Consider the following 25146-nt stretch of genomic DNA (forward strand, 5'->3'; position numbering starts at 1 on the left):
GACTAACTTATCCAGAAAATTACCACCATAAAGTAGTCCGTCATAAACATCATCACCGAGGAGCTGGCATACGATCTCACATATACCAGTTATACCAGGTGGGTTTCTTTCTTTTTATTTTTTTTTTTTTTTATTGAGATAGCAAGTGATACAATATTCATACAGTTGGATAATACACACAACACATATATTCAAGCTGCAGGATAAGTGAGAGACGACATGATTGATGGGTGTATGAATAAAGTACAAAGAATGAGGTATAGGGATGTAGGAAAGTAAGAGAATAGAGGAGAGAAAGGGTGGTATTATCAAGCATTGGTTTGCGTCCGTCTATATAAGTATAGGGGCCCTTTTTTCTGCAAATTTGGTCTTGTCTCCAGAAATGAATTTCTCTATGTTGTGATTATATTTTATTAGGGGTAATAATTGGGTAAATATGGGAATAGTCTTATTGTAATGACAATTTTGAATATAACGCTTGGTTTTTATAAAAAGGTGGTTTTCAAGGATACTCAACTTTGAATCGCCAAGAAGGTAATTATTCATATTTAAGTCTTATTTTGAATTGGTTCTACTTTCATACCAAAATTTGAACTCATTTATCATAGTTTGAACTTTTCGACAGGAAAAAATAAATGTTCTAGTGTTTCACTTTCTGATTGGCAAAATGTACAAAGGTTATCCTCTATCAATCCTATTTTGTAAAGAAATGATTTTGATGGTAACTAGGTGGGTTTCTTATTCAGAGGTGTATAAGAACCTGTCTAATAACTCTCGTGTTTCACAATTACCGGGGAGGTGAGGTAGCCTCCAGGGTTTGATTCCCCACTTGGGTAAAATGTGTGAAGCCCATTTCTGGTGTTCCGCCGCTGTGATATTGCTGGAATATTGCTAAAAGTGGCGTAAAACCATGCTCACTCACTCACTCACTCACACCGCAGTTACCTTTCAATACTTCATTAGTGTGGGACTTGATGTACTGCACTCTGTCCGTATCTTGAATTGTCCCTGGCTTGTCCCCACGCCGTTACCGGTAACGTATACAGGGATGTTACCATACCGCTGTCTGAACCGTCTTAGCACCATCCTGAGTCCCTTGGGATACACGTGAAGCCATGGAGAGTTTGTGCTGAAATGTGATTATACAGTTATAGTTATACCTACATATAATCCGCTGTGTCGCGTATTGGTGGTTTTCTTGTTACACAGAATGCCTGGATTCGAAACTGAAAATGATTTCCGCTGATGTCTAGAGTATAACCGTCACATTGACTTAGTATTGCTGCAGTCGATTACCATAGCTGCTCGTTCAGTGTGTGTGTGTGTGTGTGTGTGTGTGTGTGTGTGTGGCCTAGGGGTTAAAGCGTTCGCTCGTCACCGCGAATACCCGGGTTCGATTCCTCACATGGGTACAATGTGGCGTCCCCCGCCGTCATATTGCGGTAATAGTGATAAACCACACTCACTCACTCACCCATGGTATGCTCTTTGGTTAAGTTTCTATTAAAAAGGGTGAGTGCGTAAAGGTTTACGCCTCTTTTAGCAGTATTCCAGTCATATCCCGGCGTAGGATAGAAATGGGCTTCACATATTGTCCCCAGTTGAGGAACAGAACCCGGGTCGTCGCCGTGAGAAGCGAACACTTCGTCATTTTCTGTGCCTGTAATATCTGTATACTTTCTAAATCTTCGAAAAACGGAATTTTCACATTAAATTCTTAAAACCATCTGGATCTTTAGATGTAATACGAAAAAACTAGGTTATCAAATAGTATATATGATTTCTCTTAAAATTAATACTGGAGCTCCACCTTCCCGTTGAAGTTTTTACCGACTCCATGACGGCCCTGTCGTCGACGATAGAAGGCATGTCGTTTACGTCGTTGTGACGTCGCTCCTCCACGAGGTAGGTGGTGTAGTAGTTGATGCCAAGGAAGTCGGTCGACCCTTATGTTACAATGAAAAAAAAGGTAATTTTATAGAGGCAGCGCCAGGGTATAGTCCAACTCGATTGTTCACATAATCACTTTAAATGGACGTGAAAGACAAAAAGCTGTGACAATCAAATGGAACTGTTCTTCAGCAACCCACGCTTGTCGTAAAAGGCGACGGGGTGGTCAGGCTCGCTAACTTGGTTAGCACATGTCATCGTATATCCATCTATTCCATTTCAATGTCACATATGTTCTCGTCACGATATGGCTGAAATATTGCCGATGTGACGTTAAATAATAACTCACTCACTCACTCATCGTATATCCTGTTGATTGTCTGGTCCAGACCCAATTAGTTACACGCCACCGTCACACAGCTTGAATATTGCTAAGTGTGGCATAAAAGAACAATCAATCAATCAACTCAACTCTGTCAGTGTTAAATCACGAAAAACAATATCGCGTAAGCTTGCCGAATACAACACTGAGTGAGTGAGTGAGTATGGTTTTACGCCGCTTTCAGCAACATTCCAGCAACATCACGGCGGGGGACACCAGAAATGGGCTTCAAACATTGTACCCATGTGGGGATTCGAACCCGGGTCTTCGGCGTGACGAGCGGACGTGACGAATGGATGGTGGTGACTCTTACAGCCGCCACTCGCCGCTTAACATACTATTTTGAATTGATTTATGATCAAATTCAAACGTGTTCGGGTTTTCAGGATCACTGACTTGGCTGACTTACTCTTTTTATGAAAACTGTTTGAGTAGCAGTTGCTTTGTTTGTTGTTAATTCAGCAATATTCCAGCTATATGCCGGCGGTCTGTAAATAATCGTGTCTGGACCAGGCAATCCAGTGATCAACATCATGAGCATCGATCTGCGCAATTGGGATACGATGACATGTGTCAAGTTACTGTCAACTATGTCAGCGAGCCTGACCACCCGATCCCGTTAGTCGCCTCTTACGACAAGCATGGGTTACTGAAGACCAATTCTAACCCGGAACTTCACAGGTCGTTACATCTCTAATGGAGAAACCTCCCTCGGCATACTGTTCAGATATTGTATTCACTCTGTTGTTTTTAATTATTCTCCCTGTATGCCTCCTCACCTCTGATCATGTTCCGCTCCACGTCTGTAAACACCGGGAGACGGGATTGGGTCAGATTCTGTTCCCTACTTCTGAGGGACACCTCTCTCTTCATGACGTCAGGGTAATCCCCGTCCAACAGCACTGGGTCAACGAACCAATCAGAGTCGAAGGCCAACTTCCGGTCTTGAGCGGCCCAGTCACCAGGATCCCTTTCTGTCTTCGGCAGAGCCCACGAATGATACACCGCAAGTCCTACTTTTCCTGTCATGATGCAACACCCTCATTTAAGCCATTAATGGATCATTTGATAACGTTTACCATTCTTCAATTATACCGAGCACATTTGGAGGGAGCTTAGTGGGACTATTAGGCCTCTGTCAGTAGAAGAAGAAGAAGAAGATTTATGGTAAAATGCCTAAAGATACCTTTCTCGTCGCAATCGTAAAATATCCAGGTTTATTAATGTTAATTTATTTATGTTTACAGACTGTCAAAATGTTAATCGTCCTAAAGTTGGTTGTAGTTTATCAGAGCTTCATTGCACATAAAGAAACCCTTTCTGTCACAGGAAACAAAATAGTTTGGTAAAAAAGGACAAAACGTGCATCTGTCTTTGTGTTTTTAACGTTTAAACGCCATATGATATCATAGGATGAGTAGAATTGTGTCCACGGGTCGTGCCAGGATCTGCTGAAACAGATACACGATCCGACTGGTACCATAAATTTCTGGGATATGTCTAGGAAGCACTGCTAAATTAAGGGTGTCCATATGTAGAAAATGCGTTGTAAGTTACCATTTTGGATCTTCTTAAAATCCTTTTGATAAATCCTGTAGGCTGCAGCATGTGCTTTGATCATGTAGTGAGCGGCTCGATACCCTTGACCTTTGACCCCTGTGGCATATTTTCCTAACTCATATTCATACAGTGCTCGAGTATTTGGTTCATTGTGGGTTATCCACAGTTTGACCTGCAACAAACCACCACAATAAACGACGATACATTTTGCGTTTTTGAAGGGACAAGTGACATTTCTAACTTTGCATCAGCACAAAAAATCATGTACGATGCATTTCCTTATTTGACTAATTGCATGACTACCCTGGTTTTCTTTATTTCAAGTGAACATGCCGTGCCTCTGCATGTGGTTATGACGCCTGAAACAGAAGGGGCAAGATACACTCCCCGACTCTGCCACTGCGACTAACCCCTACTAACCCAAAATGTTACAATTGTTACATTTGATCACTTTTAAATTGCAAAATGAATTTGTAACTTTGGCAATTTGACCATGGCAGCCGTACCAATTTACAGAAGAGTTCACAAAGTAGATGACCTAGATTTTCCAGTTGGTAGATGTCGTCCATCTTGGAGGAAGACTTTGTGCGCTTCCGTTAGATGCATAACTCTGAAAAGTGGGTGCTTTAGTGAGAAAGTGTAATCCCAAGTTGCATGAGACCACTTTAAAGGGGCATTTTGATTTCGTACCTTATCTCCGAAGTTCTGAAAGCATATTCTGGAGTAGTTCCCGAAGGCTTCCACTATTTTGTCATCCAGCCAGCCGTCTGTAATAGCGGCTGGGGTTTCCCACTGGTGTAGGGACACGATTGGTTCAATTTGAGCATCAGCCAGAGCCAACAGCAGCTCGTTGTAATAGTTGATACCATCTTGGTTTGCTTCTTCTGACGTTCCTTGCGGTACGATTCGGGACCACGAGAATGAAAAGTAATACGTCTTTAGCTGATAATAACAGGAAAACGTTTATAATTATTTAGTGTAACTGGAATTAGGAGATAAACATCATGTGATGGCCAATTTCCAGGTGTTATTGAGTATTTGATGAAGCATGGGAATAAATTTGGAACCCACGGCGTTAGCCGGAGGTTTCAAATGAAATATTCCCGTGCTTCAAATACTCAGTAACACCCGGAAATTGGCCAACACATGATGTTATCGACATTGTAAACACAAAAGTAAACCAAAAGGCCACATGACATTTATTGTCTACACTCATTGACATCGAGTACGGGTATAGCAGTGATGTGTAATCAGCTGGCCGTTTCAGCTGGTTCCCATGGTAGCATTTGGAACTGCTCTTTTGTGACGTCATTCCGACTTTACGTCACAATATGCTTTGAATGATGTCACCACTGATGACGACGCAACAATACAATAGTGTGCGATATTTGTACGCGTCAATACGCAGTGAATAGTCTTGCAATTTCCGGGAATCGAATACCATTCGATCATGTTTTTCAACCAATCAGATTAAAGAACACAGTGACTTTGGGTTTACAATAGTTAATGCAAACACTGCTGTGTCGATGTTGAAGGGAGTTATCCGAAGTTCGACACAACCGCAAAAGGATGACTAAATGGAAAGTTTTGTTACTTTGAGATGTCCGTGAGTTCGACGCAGCAGAGAGTGCGACACAGTGAGGTTTCATTTAACTCATATTGCATTCGAGGTGGCCCAGCTGTTGGCACCGATGGCTTATAGACTGTGTTTGAAACTGTGAATAATACTTTAATATTAAGATTAAAATGCCTGACAATTTTGCTTTTAACTATAACTTTGAAAATGCTTTTGTGTTAGATATACTTGTTGTCGTCACTGTATGGCCCAACTAATGCCTAAGCTATCTTAACTCACTCACTTACATAGGTTCATCTGATGATATGGCTACATTAAACTAGAGTTATACCATCAACTAAACCTGAATTAGAATCGGATACGTACCTGAAACACATAGCGAATCTTCATTTCAAGAAGGTCTTATTACGTTAAGATGCTTACGCCAGAATTTGAATGTTTAAAAAATAAGGTGGGGAAAATATTCCTAGAGAGAAAGACTTGGCAAATATTCATGTTTCACATTAAACATAAGCCATGCAGAAAATGAAATATATTTTATGTGCTTGACCGTTAATCAACAACGATATCAATACAGAAATCCATACATGCAATGCGATAAATATTATCTATATTAAAAACACATTTCCATATATGAAACAGTAAACTTAAAGTTCGAACATTTATGACATATCTCTCTCGTAGTATAATGAGCAAACAGTGAATAAAAGCATCAGAAAATATGAGCATTAATGGTTTATGTCCGTATCGTAAGTGCATGCATACTTGAATGTTTTTTTGGTTAACATGTTGCACTGTTAGTTGTTGTGGAAGGTCAGTCTCTTTGTATTATGTCCCATCATATACTTAAAGTATACAGCTAGCTCTACCCCAATTAAGAAATAAAGTTCGCTCTACCCCCATGTATGGTGTATTCTAAGATGCTTCGGTGAAAGATCAAAGGCACCGACAGTTACTTTATCAGACGATAATGTACACCTTACAATCACAAACCGTCACAATGTATTGACGTCACTGCGTCATTCTAGTCTGCCCCCTCATAATCGGACGTACCCGCCTATTATAACGTTAAAGCGCGAGGACGCTATAATAGTTTAGGGCGAAAGTGTGCTTTATTACACTTTACATTATGGTAGAGCTAACTGTATTTCTTAAATACAATGACGCCGGTTACCAAGGCTGCGTTTGATAACGAGGGGGCAAACGAGAATGGCGTAGTGATGTCAATACAGTGTAACGTCATGCAAAAAGTGTACTTTATCATCCGATGTTACTTGGGAGTCCTGACCTGACTATTCAACAGAATGAATGCATTTTCAAATGTGTGCAAACTTTTATTCATCAATTAAAACGTTTTGAGTGATCACATAAGTCGTGTCCCTTCCTCTCTTCTCTCTTTTACTTTCCTATCCCTTCTCTGTATTCTTTCCTAATATGTATATAATTGAAATTGTATGTATGTAAATATTAGGGAGCGGGTATTTTAAGTTGGATAACTTGTCCCCAATCCCTTTCACATTTGTGAATAAAATATGTTTAAATCAATAAAGTACTGTCGGCGCCTTTGATCTTTTAGCGAAACATCTGTGTAATAAATACAGTTTTTGCTCTGTGTACACCTTAACGCCATAAGGCTATAGTTTATCCACGCTGTATCGGAAGGAAGGTTTGTCTCGTTACGTATACTGTATTCAATATTATCGATAAAGACATTATTGTGAATACTGGATTCCTTATGTAACAACACAATGTGTTATGTGGGATATATGGATTAAAGTCTGAACACACATTCAAAGATTAAAACGACCCATCAGGTTACAATGACAAAAATAACAAGGTGAAAAACTAGGTACACAAGCATTCGTATCCAACATTTATTATCAAACGTCTTCTGATCGATCGTGGATGTTATTAATTGTTAAATGGGTGTGCCCTCTGAATTGCCTGATTCAGAAAGTAATTTAAAAGGTAGCAACGTAAAAGCTTATGTGTTCACAGTATCGATTTATTTTCTGAAATCTTACCCCAAGATCTTTGAGAGCAGCAACAATATCGGTGTTCGTTTTCAAGGGCATGACGCCACCGGCAGGTGTCTCTGTCAAGCTGGCCCAGCTATTCGTCCCCTTTCCTGTTAACAGTATCATGTGTGCGTTTGTTTAGGACAACAACTATTCGACCTAGTCGAACCTAAACGTGCATCGATGTGGTAGGCGCTTACAACTAACATTATCTTACCTTCATGTAAAACATTTTAATTGGTTAATTTGGTTAATGACGCTTTAACAAGTTTCCGAGGGTGTCAACTGGAAAGATATTACCCGCTGCCACGGTAACCGCCAAGCTCTCCGCCGAGAAGCTGAAGCGCTAACAATCGTATGACGTCATTATATGACGCATGCTGTGCCCGGAGTTCGAAAACCGTTCGATCAGCTGCTTTTGTGTTCACTTTGTACAGATTAATTTTTCCGACTTTCACTGCTTTATTTAAGCTATTTTATACATTGAGTGGTTTGCACACTCAGCTTAAACATAATTAACCATTTTTATAGCAGTTTTAAGCTTTCAGAATATGTTTCATTGATTTTAAAAATCCAGCCGAGAGGCAGACGCCATTTTGTTTACATGTCATATAGTCGGTCGCGATATTTAACATAAAATAAAATGATGTTTTGTACATTTAACATGGCGGTAAGATAAATACGTTGTATGCTTCTCCCTCGGGTAATACGGTCTGATGTACGCCGTTCTGTAGCAGTGTCATCCCTCGCCTACTGGCTCGGGTGACACGGCTTGGGTCCGATTGGAGCTTTGCAGAATTCCTATGCGCCCAAAATTACACTTCACATTCCTACTTCAGCTGAACAACGCTTTTTTTTATTTTTGGCCAAAGTTGCATAATGGCAACAATTGTATTGTAAGAGAACGAGATCATTTCATAACATTGTCAAAGGTGATAACAACGATGATTGTTCTATCAGCGAATCTGTTAATAGTGTGACATTGTGTCACGCAAAAGACTTCTCCCTGATGGTGTTACCTTCTTTGTCCAGCAGCCCTTCTATATGGGAGGCGGAAGAGGAAGCCCCCCACGCAAAGCATTCTGGGAATACTCCAAAAAACAATTCATTCTCGAAAGGGAGAGGCTGCCGACTGGGATCTGTTAAGGCGCCGGGTTTGAAGCCATTGTCCTTGAAGACCTTTAAAACAGAAACACTTTCACTGAAATCATTTTTGTTATTGTGAACCTGAAAAGAAACAATACGACGGCTATTTAGATGGGTCTGTTTTTCATCCGGTTTTAGTAATATGCAAGAAACGTATCTGAAAGACTTTAGGCATTGTACATGCAAAATCTTACTCGGGTCATTAGCGTTCCATATCTAAAAGACGGTCAAAATGGTGGTCTATAAACAATCGAGTTTCCAAAAGGCAAATACTTTTATCGTTTTGGTGTACAAAATCCGGTTTTGATATGAAGTATTTATTGTCAAATTTTAATAAGTTATTATTTGTTTCATAATAACGAAAAAAGACTTAAGTATTCTGGTGACCAGGTCGTTTTCAGGTGACATTTTATACAGACGTGTCGCAGGAAGGCCGCCGACGATCTCGGGGTCCTCGTCCTGTCGGTGCTGTCAAAGTCCACATGATGAACTCCGAATCTTTCATAGTATCCACCTTCCCACTCAAAGTTATCCATCAACGACCACGCGGTATAGCTTTTAACATTCACTTTGTCAAAATCAATAGCTGTGGACAGAAAATGAACGGACAAGGAAGGGTAAAAGATCTTTGTGGAAGTGTGATATCACGATATCGGACAGCACAGTACCGTGCATGTTCAGCCTTCTTCTGATAAGAGTATATTCATAAAAAAATGTTTTGTTCAAGTTGAAGAGCTCATCTGACTAAATTTATGGCACATATTTATCTTTACATACTCATTTCATTGAGGTGTTTTGGATCAAAGGCTTGCACAGTATAAACTTATTAGTTTTCGAAAACTGCAAATATGCTTTGTTCAAGTTCAAGGGCACATCTAAGTATATTAATGGCACATATTTTATCATTACGTACGCATTTTATAAAGGTATTTTGGGTGGAAGGATTGCGCAGTATAAAGTCTTTCTTTTTCGAAAACAGCAAATATTTTGATGATTAAGCATTTATCGCTGTGAGAAAGGTATGGTGTTTCATGGAGAGACTTCAAACAGACCCTTAAGCCAAGTGGTGAGTTTAAGAATGGAAGATATGAAATGAAAAATATGTAGTTCAAATTAAAATTGAAAACATCTCTTAAATTTCAAAACAATGTTTTCAAAACCTTCTTCCCTTTCATCATGCTTATCCTATCCTTTGACCTTTTCGTAAGACACAAACTATGCAACGGCAGAATGATAAATAGTGCAGACGCACACAGCTTACTATGGTTCAGTGCAACATGTCCGATGGTTAACTGTGACAGTTTTATTTTACGCCACTATAACAATGTTCATCGATATGATACAGTGGACAGAGATTGACTTCAAACATTGGACCCGTGAGGGGAATCGAACCTAAAGCCACATGCGTGATTGTCGAATGCTTAAACTGTTAGACCGCCTCCGTGGTGTAGTGGTTAGAGCGTCCGCCCAGAGAGCGGAAGGTCGCGTGTTCGATCCCAGACCGCGTCAAACCAAAAGACGTTAAAATATGGTACTTGTTGGTCCCTGTCTGGCGCTCGGCATTAATGGGTACAACAAGGACTGGTCGGCTCGGAGTCAGTATAATGTGTCTGAGTGCGGTATTCATGCTTCACTGCGGCATGGTATCTCAGTGGGCTAGCACTATAAAACCAGCTTCAGTCTGGGCTAGTACAAGCAGCCACACATACACATACACACGCATGCACGTCGTCATATGAGCGAAATATTCTCAAGCACGACATTAAACCGTATTTCACCTCACCTCACCTCACCTCACTTCACCTCACCTCACCTCAACTCACCTCAACTCAACTCAACTCAACTCAACTCAACTCAACTCACCTTAAACTGTTAGGGTACATCACCGACCCTTACCTACCTTTCAGAACTTCATTTATGTAAGCTCGAAAAAAGTCGATCCTGTGTTGGTCATCCAGAGTACCGTTGTTGTCGGACAGTCCGTTCTCATTCAGGTAGATGGGGATGTTGCCGTAGGTGTTCCTCACCCAGTTGAGCGTCTTCCTCATCCCCCAGGGAACTACAAGCAACCAGGGGGAACCACTCCTGTCATGAACAATAAGCTTATATGGTTGTTGTTTGACGGCAATATTCCTGCTATACGTCTGTAAATATTCGACTCTGGACTAGATCATTCAGTGGTCAACAGCATGAACATCGTTCTACGCACTTAGGATACGATGACATCTGTCAACCAAATTAGCGGGTTTGACCACCCAATCCCGTTAGCTGCCTTTTACGACAAGCATGAGTTGCTGAAAACCATCCCTTGAACAATCAGAGTATACTGAATAGTGCCAAAGTTCGCAGCATCACTGTGTGGTATACCAATTGTCTCATGAAATTAAACCATCAATGACAGCGGGATACTCTAACGTAAAAGTGTTTGCTCGCCACACCCAAGGCTAGAGTTCGTAAAATGTGTGATCCTTTGTCTTGAGTTATTGCAGCAGGAATTGCATGCTGACACCCTCGCTGGGAAACACGGACCTTTTGATCCGAAGTCAGACGCCTTGTCCTATCGTCTGGTATTCAGCCTTGTCCACGTGACCAAAGAGATTAACCCCGTCAGCAATTGTTAGGATGACTCCACATCCTGCCACATACACCACCGTCAACGGAATGCACGTCCTCTGCCGCATATCAGGGTATTGAGACGTTTTCTGAGTTGATATGAACGTGCTCTGCCTCGTGTTCTTCGCCAGTATTAGGGTCATTACGGATTCCGCATTTGGATACGAACCACGGACGTTATATGATTCAAAGCCTGATGTCTTGTCCAAATGACCAAGGGGTAAACCCGTCAGCAAACTGACAAGAACAGGGTCTCGTTCCTCAAAGCGATCGTAGCGCTAAGATGATCGTAACTCCCATACTTTAACATACGACTGTCGTAGCGCTACGATAGCTTTGAGGAACGGGCCCCTGGATATGATCTTTTGGATGACTCCACGTAGTGCTATGCTATTGCATGATAGTGCCAAATGTTGGACGAGCTAATGCTTGAACACACAAAGAATCTTAATCGGGCTTACGGTTGAGCTCTCCTGCAGGTAAACCTGTATCTCGTGTAGCACATCCAAATTCCAAAATGATTAACCCCCTGGCTGTATTTGCAAATATAATGTCCTCTATATTTGATTGGACTGATTATATGCTGAACCAGAATCACACTGGAGCTGTGGTCGCTGAGGTATTAATTTCAATAGAATGAAGATATAATAATCGAGAAATATCGACATGCGGCCAAGTTGGTCAGATCAGTTGTCATAAAATGTGTGACTTTGGACAATACTTCAACCAAACATAAAAGACATACGTCGAATCTTTAAGAATAACACACGCAGAAACTACACTGACCTTGGCCACGAGGGGTCAAGAAGACGTTCGATGACGAGATCCGGGGTGAAGTCTGGCCTGCACTGGCCGGTAGTCAGACATTTGTAAGTGGAGTTTCCCTTGCGCACATACTGCGTGGTGTAGTGGTTCAAGCCGAAGAAATCATAAGTCCCTTGAAAAAACAAACCATTAGTACATCACTTCCAAGCACGAACGCACACACAAGTTTATATACTATTCACACTTTGCTAATGATCAAATCATTGATTCAACAGAAAACTATGATGCGGGGTCTCATTTGGTTTAAATATCTAAGCTTATTGCAAGCATGGATCCTAGGTTTCAGTATGTCACTGCATCTTGTGGATCCCATACCTGCTATTGACAGGTGTTGTGTACTTGTCAATGACTCGTTCCATGATTTGCAAAGTGGTTGATTTCTGCCATGAAAACCATTTTTATGGTTTCTCATGTATCAAGTGCATACGGTAAGAATAAAGTGGCTGTTTGCCAAATCAGGGGTTACCATATCATTATTTATCTAGTTTAAAATGGATACAATTTCAAATTATAAATCTATGTTTAAGTAAAGTTGGGAATTTTTGTGATCCTTAGCAAAGTGTAAGTAGTATACACTGAAACGGATTCCGCGCTGTGACACCGTGGTGTCTGCAGAGAATTATATCTTGGGGAAACGAAGGACAACACTTGTATATGTTACAGTCAATCTGTCAAACCAGTTATTTGACCAAATGACTAAAAATTTTGACCAGTCTTTTGACCAAATGACTGGTTTGACAGATTGACTGTAACATGTACACAGCACTAAGACATCAGGACATAAAGATAAAAAATGTGAGACTAGCGGAATACCTGCTCTGTTTCTTTATTTGTTTGTTGTTTAACGCCGCACAGCAATATTTCAGCTTTTAGTAAACAAACAATCATAAGTATCCATCTACGCAATTGGGGTACGATAACAACAAAGTCAGCGACCCTGAACAACCGATACCAGTATACGCCTATTACGTAAAGCATGGGTTTCTTAAGATCTTGCCTTGATCCTCGCGGTTTTTGGAGTTTCTGAGACGTCCTGAGATGATGCTTCGACCTTAAACTCCGGATGTTTCCTTTCATATGGATATCCTGGTCGTCCATACACATGCGAAGTGAAGACTCAGGTCACAGCTGATTTTAGTAATGTCATAAGAAGTGTTTGGGTTGCCAGAGTTGCTGACTTGATGCATTTCATCGTATTAAAGTTGGGTAGATCACTGCGTATGGCTTCAATCACTGGATTGTATGGCCCAGATGGAATATTGACATCATACACATCGATATTTGCAATTGGTGACATGCATGAAGTCAAAGCGGGATGCCCGGGTTCGGACTGGTGAGATTCAACGGGTTTATAAAATTCTTCGAAATGTGTTCATATATTTTTACGGTGACCCATTTTTCATGGTTTCAAGTTGTCTAAGGCGCCACAAATCTAAAGTTCGAGTCAGCTGCAGGATCATTGAGTGAGTGAGTTTAGTTTTACTGCCGCATTCAGCAATATTCCAACTATATGGCGGCGGTTTGTAAATAATCGTGTCTCCAGACAACCAGTGATCAACAGCATCGATCTGCGCAATTGGGAACCGATGACATGCCTCAACCAAGCCAGCGAGCCTGACCACCCGGTCAGGTTAGTCGCCTCTTACGAAAAGCATGGGTTATTGAAGATCAATATTCTAACCCGGATCTTCACGGGTCGTATTATCATTGAACGCAGTAAACATCGTATATACTGAACACGCTTATAGTTGACTACAGATATGATGAACGGCTGTACATGCTTGGGCTTTGCCAGTATAGTTACCTTTGATTCTCTTCTTTTGAGCCTCTGTGAATGCTGGTAGTTCGGACACATTGCGTCCCTCTCCCTTACAGGTAGTGACTATCCTGGCTTTCAACACGTCAGGGTAGTCTCCGTTGACGTAAACAGGATTGGCAAACCATCCAAGGTACATCTGGAGAGCCCATTCAGACGCCTCGATGTCGGAAGAATTTGTTGGGTCCAGAGGTTCCGTCCAATCCACGTTACAGGAAATGCTTATTTCACCTGCCAGGGCAGCATTTAAAGTTTGTCTCGTATTATTTGTTATTTATCAGCAGCAGTAGCAGAAGGATGGCACCTTCATTATCATCACACCTACAGATAACTACCCTTAAAACGAACACGCTTATATCGAACTCATTGATAAAACCAACTGTTTGAGGCTTCTCCCATGTGTACAGTTTACTTAGCAAGGCCATAACGAACTACGGATAAAAAGAAATAAAATGAGGTATCTTCGAATAGTTCGTGGTCATGTCCAAACCAAAGCAGTTCCTTCTATCCGTCAGTTTGTCATAAACGTGTTAGATATAAACGTTGTTGTATATATAGGTACTTCCCTACAAATTTAATAGAATGGCCTATCAGGATAGCACAAGCATCAGGAAGAGTGATTGAGTGAGTGAGTGAGTTAAGATTTAAAGTCACATCGGCAATATTTCAGCCATATCGTGACTAAAACTAGTTCTAAATTCATCATACATACACATAATATATACAACACTGTCAACGAAGGACAGTAAAACCACCAGATTATCACAGATTGAGTTAAAACTAGCTAGCATATATCTTTAAAAGTAGAAAATTATTTCTGGACAATACAATGTAAACATGGGCTATAGATCGCCAACAACTGAAGGTAGATCACCGTACTAGGGACAGCATCAGGAAGAGATTCTCCTGGCTTCCTTTTCATTCATATTGTCACAAATTACACTCATTTAACTATGTATCTCCAGAGACTAAATAATTGTCCACATATGGCAACCCTGTTGCTTGTTTGGCTTCTTTTGACACAGAGTATCTACATCGCTTTGGAATGCCCCAAAGGTTAGTTACATACATAAGACTTTTACCATGCTGTGTCTGCCTGTAAGTATCATTGTACAGATGGTAGACATCGGCATGGGCCAGTAGAACATGGTGTCCTCCAGTGAAGGGTTCGACCCAAGCGCTGGTGTATCCAGGTGCATTCAGTCCCATCTCTAGACCTTTTACAAGGAACACCCAAGGTTCATTGAACGTCACCCATAGTTTCACCTGCGAACAGACAACCATAGGCGATTATTTTTTATGCACCAGAACACTTTTTGTGTTGATGTCTGAATCCGACATATTGTCCTACTCAACTTACAAAAAATATTGATCCATTTACTGTTATTTAACCTCATGTTCCAGTGTTTCTTGAAACCATATTGAAGTCAAATATGTGTTCAAATAACGCTGCATTTTACTGCGGAATATTGCTAAGTGCGGCGTTAAACAGAATAATCTGTGATGCATAGAAGCAAATATAGCTCACCTTATTTCCATATTACAATATAGTACAATATCGACAATATCATGACAATAACATGTTTATGAATCCCGTTCAAACAGTGATGGTAGCATGTGCCCGCGACAGGGTGAGCGTATCATTCCCCGCCAGGAGCACACATCATAAACCTAATGCAAAAGCTATTTAGTTCATTGTTCATTTGGGAACGCGTGGAACAAGTCAAAATTGGGAATTGCATCAGACATAATCTTTGACACTAATGAGGGAAATTTTGAAATATTCCCTCAACATATGCATATCTACCATAATACTTTTTGAAAGCTTTACTGAGGCCTTGAACGTTGTCACCTTATTCGAACAATTTCAGAGTTGTATGACGCTAGTCGATATCTTGGTAAAAATGAGTATACTCGATTGTACCTCAAAGCTTTGCTGTGCAAACATCAAGGGCTGGGGCTGTTGGAATATTGCTCGACAAAATGGAAAGTTGACACACATATGCATTTAGCTCACCTTATTTCCATATTCTCTAAAGCACACGTCAGCGTAGTCTTTGAAATGTCCAATAATGGACGCGTTAGTCCATCCTCCTTTATCCTGGAGAGCCTTTGGAAGGTCCCAGTGGTACAAGGTGACCATTGGTTCAATGCCTGCAGCAAGGAGAGCGTCGAGGAGCCGATGGTAGTACTGGATACCAGCTGGATTTATAGATGCTTTGGTGCCATCAGGGAATATTCTTGGCCAAGCGATGGAAAAACGGTACAGGTCGACCTGAATGAATACGATGAAAGATATACTTTTAAAGAGTGTTACTTTAGTTCTTACTGTGTGTCACTCCCGGGATGTTACACGGGAATTTGACTGATAATCTGACTGCAATGCACATGGAAGGTCAACGCCAATAAGGCCAACGACAGATATTGCATAAAAGGCATTATAACTGCCACAATCAATGGATGGCCCACTTAAAATCGATTACGACATCAAGTGTTCACATAAAGATTTTCTGTAGCTAGTACTATTTCCTAAGAGTAACTACTGAGAGGAAACAACATCCTATTGCGATAGCGATAGTCTATTGCGACCAACTATTGCAATACTATTGCAATAGTTTGTTTCTCCTTGAATTGTCTCATTTGAAGTCATTTCCCAAATGAATGTATAGTTTATATGAAATATAAACAAGTTGAAGTAGTTTCAGTCTCTTTAATAACTGAAAAAAAACCTTGAAACCCAGATTATGTAAACAGTAAAAACTTATATATGCATCGACAGTTTTTCGTTTCTACCGTCGAGTAATTGCTATCGGAGACTCAACAATTGCAATCCAACTATTATTCGATGCATCATTACAGCACTACAATAAATGTTTGTTGCCAGACGCCATACTTAAACAAAACATGTGAAGTCCATGATCCCTAAAATATGTTATCACTTGATGAAGCATAACTATTAACAGAGACATCTGTAAACGTGAGAATGTGAATTATGAAAATATCAGACAAGGTGTCATAAATATGATGCATAGGTTATGAAACAAGGCTTAATTATAACCATACATAAGCTAAAGGTCTATGGCATCGAATGGTCTTTAAAATGGATGTTTTGAAGTGTATCATATACTTCTGGAAGAGGAACTACATCGTAAGCATCCTCGATGCCATGAAGGCCACAAGAACCTCTTGAATGAGAGAAACTCATTCATTGTTCCTGATCTGACGTAAATATTTACCCAATGTCAGGTTTTAATACAATTGATAGTACTTTCAGATTCAATATATTCTCTGGTATATATTGAATCTTTGTATACACGTGTGGTTTTAGCAGACTTACGAAGTCGTTCAAGATAGAAATCACAATCTTCATCCTCTTAGCTCTTTCGATGGAGGTACGATAAAAGGTGTAAAGACGTTAAGATCCAGAGTCAATTCTGTTTTTATTGATACAACAGCTTCCACAACATTGACTTAGAGATGTTATCGACATTATTTCTTAAACACTTCTATATGATACATAAACCTTCACCTGAGACAATGTTCAAGTTATATGATCGATCTGTGATCAGTGATAAGTTGCTTTTTATACTTATCAATATTGACTTCACCACGTTCCAACTGTTAAATGGAACGTGTGCTAGTGTAGCTGACCGTAACGCCACTGTTATCAGATAGAGTTATCTCACAATATTGCGATTCCAGAATAGAGGGCATCGCGTTTGTTCTGTCGTCAAATCAATATTCTTAAAGCTTAGTAAAGCTTATTATTAATGAATCATTTTGAACAAGGAATTTGCTGTTTTAGAACGTCCAGGTTATATGGTGTAGTATTAATTACTATTCAAATGGTAGAGTCATTTTTTTAAAACATTCCGATGCAATTCCCTATTTTGACAGAAATTCATCAACATATATTTATGATAAAGTCGGAAATTGTCAATGAACGTATGAGTCTGAAAATTGTTCATTCATTCATTCATTCATTCATTCATTCATTCATTCATTCATTCACTGACTCACTCATTCATTCATTCAAACGGCCGTGCAATGCCACGAAGAACAGTGAGTTTTGCTTAGTTTTAACCCGCACTCAGCAATATTCCAGCTGTATGGCGGCGGTTTGTAAATAATCGAGACTATACCAGACAATCCAGTGATCAACAGCATGAGCATCGATCTACGCAATTGGAAACCGATGACATGTGTCAACCAAGGCAGCGAGCCTGACCACCCGATCCCGTTAGTCGCCTCTTACGACAAGCATGGGTTACTGAAGATCAATATTCTAACCCGGACCTTCACGGGTCTGTAGAACACTGAAGGTTCATTTGTAACAGTGTTTAAAATGGAGCACTGGAACCAGACCAACCGTTTCCTTATAACAAACATATTGCAATTGTGCTCATTGCATTTCATCGGCTACCTTAAGAACCAAAAGCAAATTGAAAGGTCACTTCTGAATTCAAACACCTTTGTGTCGAGTTCAGATACAGTCAAACACCTTTGTGTCGAGTTCAGATACAGTCAAACACCTTTGTGTCGAATTCAGATACAGTCAAACACCTTTATGTCGAGTCCAGATACAGTCAAACACCTTTGTGTCGAGTTCAGATACAGTCAAACACCTTTGTGTCGAGTTCAGATACAGTCAAACACCTTTGTGTCGAGTTCAGATACAGTCAAACACCTTTGTGTCGAATTCAGATACAGTCAAACACCTTTGTGTCGAATTCAGATACAGTCAAACACCTTTGTGTCGAATTCAGATACAGTCAAACACCTTTGTGTCGAATTCAGATACATTCAAACACCTTTGTGTCGAATTTACAGTTGTCTCGAAACAAAAGAAAGGTCCGTTCCATTTTTACTTATTTATTGGTGTGCCTAAATAATGAAATAACTAAAATAACTAAACCTTTTTACGGAGGTTCCTTAAACTTCGAAACTGTGTTTGACTGTATGTTCCAATACTTTCTGACACAAAGAGTGCAATGCACGTGTTCGATTTGTCTAGTGTGTTGTAAGCAGTGCTAACTTTCATCAACACTGAACCCCATTTAGTGACTTCACATCAATATTATCAATAGAACGTCTTAACGATGACTGGAGATTCGATAGGGAAGGATTCAACGTGTACAAACTGTTCTGAAAATATGTCAATTGTTTCTGTTCACTTGGGACAACCAGTTTTATGGATGTGTGCAGTACGTGCCTCCCTACGTCAGTAGTTACCTGTCCATATTTATTCTACTGGATAAACATGTTTGTTGATTATTGCTGTCAAGATCATGTAAATCGATTTTGTTTGTACAGCCTCATTAATTTGGCATTAAATACTTAACAGTACATGTTTTAATATATATTGGTTGTGAACATCTAAATTCGATAATTTTCAAATGTTAAGGAGACTATCTATAGATTCGTTCCTTAAGACAAACCTTTATATTCTACTGGAAGTTCATTTGGGCATTTGACTTAAACAAGGGCTTATTGACATTTTGAGCATCAACCTGCCCCATAAGATACGATGAAATGCATGAACCAAGTAGGAAAGCCTGAGCACATACCTCATTAATTGCCTCAGTCATTTACTCGTGTCCAAGGCCTTCTTAGGGAAATCAACATCGAACCAATTCGGATTTGTACCTATGATTAAATATTCAGTCATTTATAGTGTCCAAGCCCGTCTAAGGGAAATCAACATGGACCGGGTTAAGTATTCATGTACGCACTTAATATATTTCTACTCGGCTATCGAGTTTTATCTACCCAGAGACACGCATGTAAACATCCTATATTTAGTCAATACTGTAAGTATCCTCTGATAGCCACTCCCAGCGACTGATTATTAATACATACCTTAGGATGTGTTAATTACAGGTTTGTTGGGTACACAGTACAACAACCGATAAATGTACAAGGCTATACCTTTATCTTTTCATGTAGTTAGTCTTTATTCAGAACTGAAAACCGGAGGCCCATAGCCAAGTATTGCCATTGTTCAACAGTGGAGTGGACTTAATAATGGCCCGAACCATGCAATCATCAATATATCGAACAGTTGACAATAGCTGGTTACATTTGTCTTTTGAAGGTTGTGTCGTAAAAGGACTGGGTATTTATTTGCTTCTAAGGTAACTATAATAATAAAACGCTAGTCGAATGGCATTAAATTTCCACTATTTGAATATTGAAGGTGTGTCATGACAAATTCCCTTTTAACACATTAGATCATATTAAACTGAACGAAACTGGGGCAGGGTCATTCGTACTTTCTTAAAATCGATGTAAAGTATGTATGGTTCACACATGAAGTTTTCGTCAAACAAGAAATAAGTAAAAGTACGGGAATTATTTTTGCAAGCCACTCGTCTATGACATAATCTTTTCTTCTTACAAGTAAATTTAAGAGATGCTGTTTGCCTCCAACGTCATATCCACGCATAGGTTAGTTCGTGTCTAAAATCTGCTTTTACATGTGAAGCCCAATATAAGGTATAACGCTCGATGCTTGCGGTTAAGGCAAGATTATAGATCAATTTAAAAGGTTTTAACGGGTTGTGTGAAGAGGGCATGGGGAGGAGCTTACCCACGCACAATACAACGTTTAAGGGTGCAGACCAAGAAGTCCTTCACATGCATACATTAATACCTTTGCAAACAATCGTGTTTATAAACATAATTCTGTATAGTAATGTAGTTACTACCTTTAAAGTCAAATATTACAAACAAAACCTTATAGCTACAGTTACTAGTAGTTAGTAATAGTAGTAGTAGTTACAAAGCTTTCTTAACTGAAATGTCTTCTGTAGATAGCAACCAATTTGAAGATTTAGTGAATAAATACGTCAAGATACTGCAGTCATAGGGTAGTTGATTTACATGTCCACTTTACTGACATTTTCAGTTTCGATCCTTCTTTAAAACAATACTTTGGTTTTGTTTAAGTTTATGTTTACGACCCATGTATTGCAATAGTTTTCGAAAGTATTCATTTGCTTATGTAGACCAATCACTGACGTTGAGAGTCAGCACATCGTCAGTAAAGAGCAAACTAAACATTTCAATAAGATGTGCATACTACTGAATACACTATGTGCATAGTAAATCAAAGACATTAGTTCATTCATGAAAAAAGAAAACAGAAAGGGGCTTAAAGCACAACCTTGCCTAACACCAACAAGACAATCAAATGCATCTGTAATAACATTATTATTTGTATGAACACCTTTCCCTTTAGAATTAATGCATCTCGAATGTGTATTGAAATATGTTTCAAATAGCGAAGCATGAAAACACCTGGTGTCCGAAACATGTCCCACTCAATGACTGTACATAATGACGTGTGTGGGTATTGCCATATATTGCGCAGCAGTACAACGGCCAAAGAAGGTATCCCAATAACACGCTTGAACCCTAACGTTACCAAGAATGTGTTGACATGAACATTTTCTTTGTCAACGCCACGCGGTATATGGACTTCACGCATTATACCTATATGGGAAATCGAACGAGCGAACGTTTTCGTAACTAGGCTTCCCCACCGTCTCTCCTTATAGACCGCCTCCGTGGTGTAGTTGTGAGAGCGTCCGCCCGGAGAGCGGAAGGTCGCGGGTTCGATCCCCGACCGCGTCATGCCAAATGACGTTAAAATAGGCGCTCGGCATAAATAGGTACAACAAGGACTGGTCGGCTCGGAGTCAGTATAATGTGTCTGAGAGAGGTATTCATGCTTCACTGCGGCATGGTATATCAGTGAGCTAGCACTATAAAACCAGCTTATGTCTGGGCTGGTACAAGCAGCCGCACATACACATACACACGCATGCACGTCGTCATATGAGCGAAATATTCTCTATCACGACGTAAAACCCAATTTCACCTCACCTCACCTCACGCCTCCTTATAAGAGTACTTTACTGAATATGACAATGAGTGACAAAAACAAACTTTTGGTTTATTTACTTCCAGTATATCGAACAATAAGTCATTTCAGAGTGATCTCACCCCAAGGTTTTTTAGAAGCCTCACGTCCTCGGGGTATTTGTGGTAGCTGTCGCAGGCCACGCTGCCAGAATCGTTGTGTATGACGAATTGGAAGTTGTCCCATATGCTCTCTCCTCGTCCTGACGTTGAAAGACAACAATAAAGACTCAATAATTAGGGTGTTAAATCAACACTAATACCTATACACACATTGATTTGGCATCACTATATTGACACCGATGTTGCCGTTGTGACAAAATGGCAAACATTTATCTACTCTGTTTGTCAAGTGTCTCTTGTTGTTAATGAAGGTTCTCTCTTTGTTCGTTTGTACTTGTATGTACTCATCGACATGTGAAAGTCCACATTCGCGTATTGTGTAACATCTTGAGATCGACAATGTTTAAAAAAGGTTGTTTACATTTACATAAATAAATCCTGTCTTCAGGTGAGAATTGGATAGCATGCTGACATAACCTTCTTTGTCATGGGTTCATTGCGGACAGCCCATTCCTCATTGCCCATTATTGTCACAGTAGGGTTAGTGAGTGAGTGAGGTTAGTTTTACGTTGCACTCAGTAATATTCCAGCTGACCACCCGATCCCATTAGTCGCCTCTTATGACAAGCATGGGTTACTGAATATCAATTCTAACCCGGATCTTCCCGGGTCTACAATAGGGTTTACTGATACTCACACCCTCAGTCAAATCATACACTCTGTTGCGATGGATCGATTATTTGATATTGGGGTTAAGAGGTAAGTTTGTTTAACGAAAAATGGTTCGCGGAAGAGAATATTATATTTGTTCAATTCAGCCTTTCAAAGAAGAAAATAAATATTTTAAAGCAATGACCATCGAATCTGCTCTCCCTAACAATTATTATATTTCTGTTATTTATAAGTGGGCGATATTTTACATTGACCCATATTGTTCCAAGAGGAACATCACTGTCACATATTTTACATCACTGTCAAGTGGATCAATGTAAACTATATATCAGCAACAACGTCAAGTCTTACCATCCTCCATGACAGCGCCTTCAATTTGAAAGGAGGAGGAAGCTATACTCCAGAGAAAGTCCTTGGGGAATGTCCCATAGTGAAACTCCCCCTTCCCCTGCACGGCAGATCCCCTACCCCCGGGCCTCGAGTACCCAGGCTTGAACCCATTGTCCAGAACCAGTCCAGCGTACCACATAGACGAGGCTTTAGGGAAGTGTGGATCTGAGAAGTTGACGTCCTGTAGACCGTTCATCAAGGGCCATGCCATGAAACCTTTCACACTGCAGTTGTCCAGGTTTACAGCTGTAAATTGTGTGAGATGAGCGTACGAGTCTACATCGTGTTGTTTAAAAACTATAAACTGGTTTGGTTGGGTTTGGGTTTGGGTTGGTTGTTGTTTAATGCTACCCTCACCTATATTCTAGCTATATGGCAGCGGTCAGTAAATAATCGAGTCTGGACAAGACAATTCAGTGATCAACTGCATTAGCATCGATCTATGCAATTTGGATACGATTATCAATATATCAGAGCCTGATAACTCGATCTCGTTAGTCGCCTCTTTCGACAAGCAAAGGCTGCTGAAGACGAGGGTTAAAATGTTTAGAATATACATTCATGATGGCTGAAAGAATGAATGTTAGTAGAACTCTTGAGTGAAATTATACTCATAAAACATATTTCCATATTCGTAGAAGTTCTCTTTTGAAAGATTCAGAATCCATTCTGCTGTCCCGACTTCATAAGCATGTGTATATGAATCACCATTTCTGGTGTCTCCTGGCGTGATATTGCTTGAATATTGCTAAAAGCGGCGTAAAACTAAATTCATTCTCTCGCTCACAAAGCTGATTGATGTTTGGTGTGACGTTTTCATATGCTGTCAAACCCTGGTTACCTTGATATAGGTCTTCAGTGTACAAGCAACTGAAATAGATATGTCTGACTGCAACGCATTGCCCGCCCACTCGCACACTCAACACCACACATAATATTTGCTTTAATCACCTTTCAGAACCTCATTGATGAAAATGCGATAAAATTGCACTAAGTTGCCATCTAGGAGCGTTACGTTCGGCTCTGATAAACCACTTCCTGTTAAGTAAACGTCCACATTGTTAAAACTGTACTTGATCCTGCTCAGCACTCTTGTTATCCCAAAGGGCGTCACCTTCATCCATTCGGGTCGAGATCTAATAAACAAAGCTGTAACATGTATGTCCACATTGAAATAGATTTCACTCTGAAAAGGTTTACATTACTATATGTGGTACCGATAGTATTTGTATTGTCACATTGAACTGTTGTTAGATACAAAGCGTCAACGAAATAATCAATTAATGATGTATTCTATTCAAATGTTGTACGTCTGTTTTTTTTATTAAGCCGGGTTATGATAATACACCATATTAAGAAGATATCTCAGCGGGATAAAGCCACTGGATTAAGCGATATCCGTTAGGTTCATTTACGGATGAATATGTAAACAAAATAGGTCAGGTAGGTCCTTCAGAACACGACGACACAATCACATCTGAACGGCCTATCGGCCATCTGTTGTTTGTTTTAAACGCCACTCTCAGTAATATCCTAGCTATGTGGCGGCGGTCTGTAAATAAACGAGTCTGGGCCAGACAACCCAGCGATCAACAGCATGAGCATCGATCAACGCAATTGTCAACCAAGTCAGCGAGCCTGACCATCCCATCCCGTTAGATGTCTCTTACGATAAGCATGAGTCGCTGAAGGCCAATATAAACTCGGATCTTCACGGGTTTTTCGGGCATCAAGACCGATTACAGAGATAATACACTAATTCCATTTAAACCGTTGTTAGTTGAGATAATTGTCTGAGATACCTAAAATCGGTATTTAAAAAAGGATATTTAGTTGGAACTAATTTTCTGATATAACTGTCATACTGACTAACCACTGACAGTGTGTCGTGACATTTCTATTTTTTATATACAGAAAGAACTTAATTAAGCACCCCCGGTAGTTTTTTTCTGACCCGTATGACCCTTTGACTCATACAACGACACCATGATAGGAATCCATGTTTCATGATGATAAACATGCTCATTAAAAAACAAATACACTGATTTCATACAAAAAACATGTCTGTAAAGTATGGCCCTGGAATGTTTAATGTTGAATTTATTGGTGAATGTGAACATTCAAAATGTCATTTAGCATGTCTTACACGATTCAAGGTCAATACCGAGTGTAACATCCATGTGACTGTATGACAGACAACACCCTTGTCAGCCTCCTGATCCTCTGAAGGGTCAGTCTACGCCATTCCTTGTGTAAAGCACCCTCCAGTTGG

The 25146-nt window shown here is 40.0% G+C and overlaps 1 protein-coding gene across 1 annotated transcript in view; it reads right to left on the reverse strand.

The window, feature by feature from the left end:
- Positions 1-948: 948 nt before the first annotated feature.
- Positions 949-25146, reverse strand: part of LOC124266902 (lactase-phlorizin hydrolase-like) — a 32363-nt gene continuing 8165 nt past the window's right edge. Inside the window, exons 6-20 of the mRNA XM_046701740.1 lie at positions 22836-23120; positions 21834-21952; positions 15844-16101; positions 14909-15092; positions 13815-14057; positions 11972-12122; positions 10473-10657; positions 8992-9158; positions 8446-8605; positions 7433-7536; positions 4523-4774; positions 3830-4004; positions 3052-3294; positions 1811-1946; positions 949-1129 (exon numbers count right to left, since the gene is read on the reverse strand). Of these exons, the coding sequence (XP_046557696.1) occupies positions 949-1129; positions 1811-1946; positions 3052-3294; positions 3830-4004; positions 4523-4774; positions 7433-7536; positions 8446-8605; positions 8992-9158; positions 10473-10657; positions 11972-12122; positions 13815-14057; positions 14909-15092; positions 15844-16101; positions 21834-21952; positions 22836-23120 (2843 nt within the window). The remainder of the gene's footprint in view (positions 1130-1810; positions 1947-3051; positions 3295-3829; positions 4005-4522; positions 4775-7432; positions 7537-8445; positions 8606-8991; positions 9159-10472; positions 10658-11971; positions 12123-13814; positions 14058-14908; positions 15093-15843; positions 16102-21833; positions 21953-22835; positions 23121-25146) is intronic.

Source organism: Haliotis rubra, unplaced genomic scaffold, assembly GCF_003918875.1.
Source record: "Haliotis rubra isolate DU_JTF1 unplaced genomic scaffold, ASM391887v1 Scf1288, whole genome shotgun sequence".
NCBI classification, from domain to species: Eukaryota; Metazoa; Mollusca; class Gastropoda; order Lepetellida; family Haliotidae; genus Haliotis; species Haliotis rubra.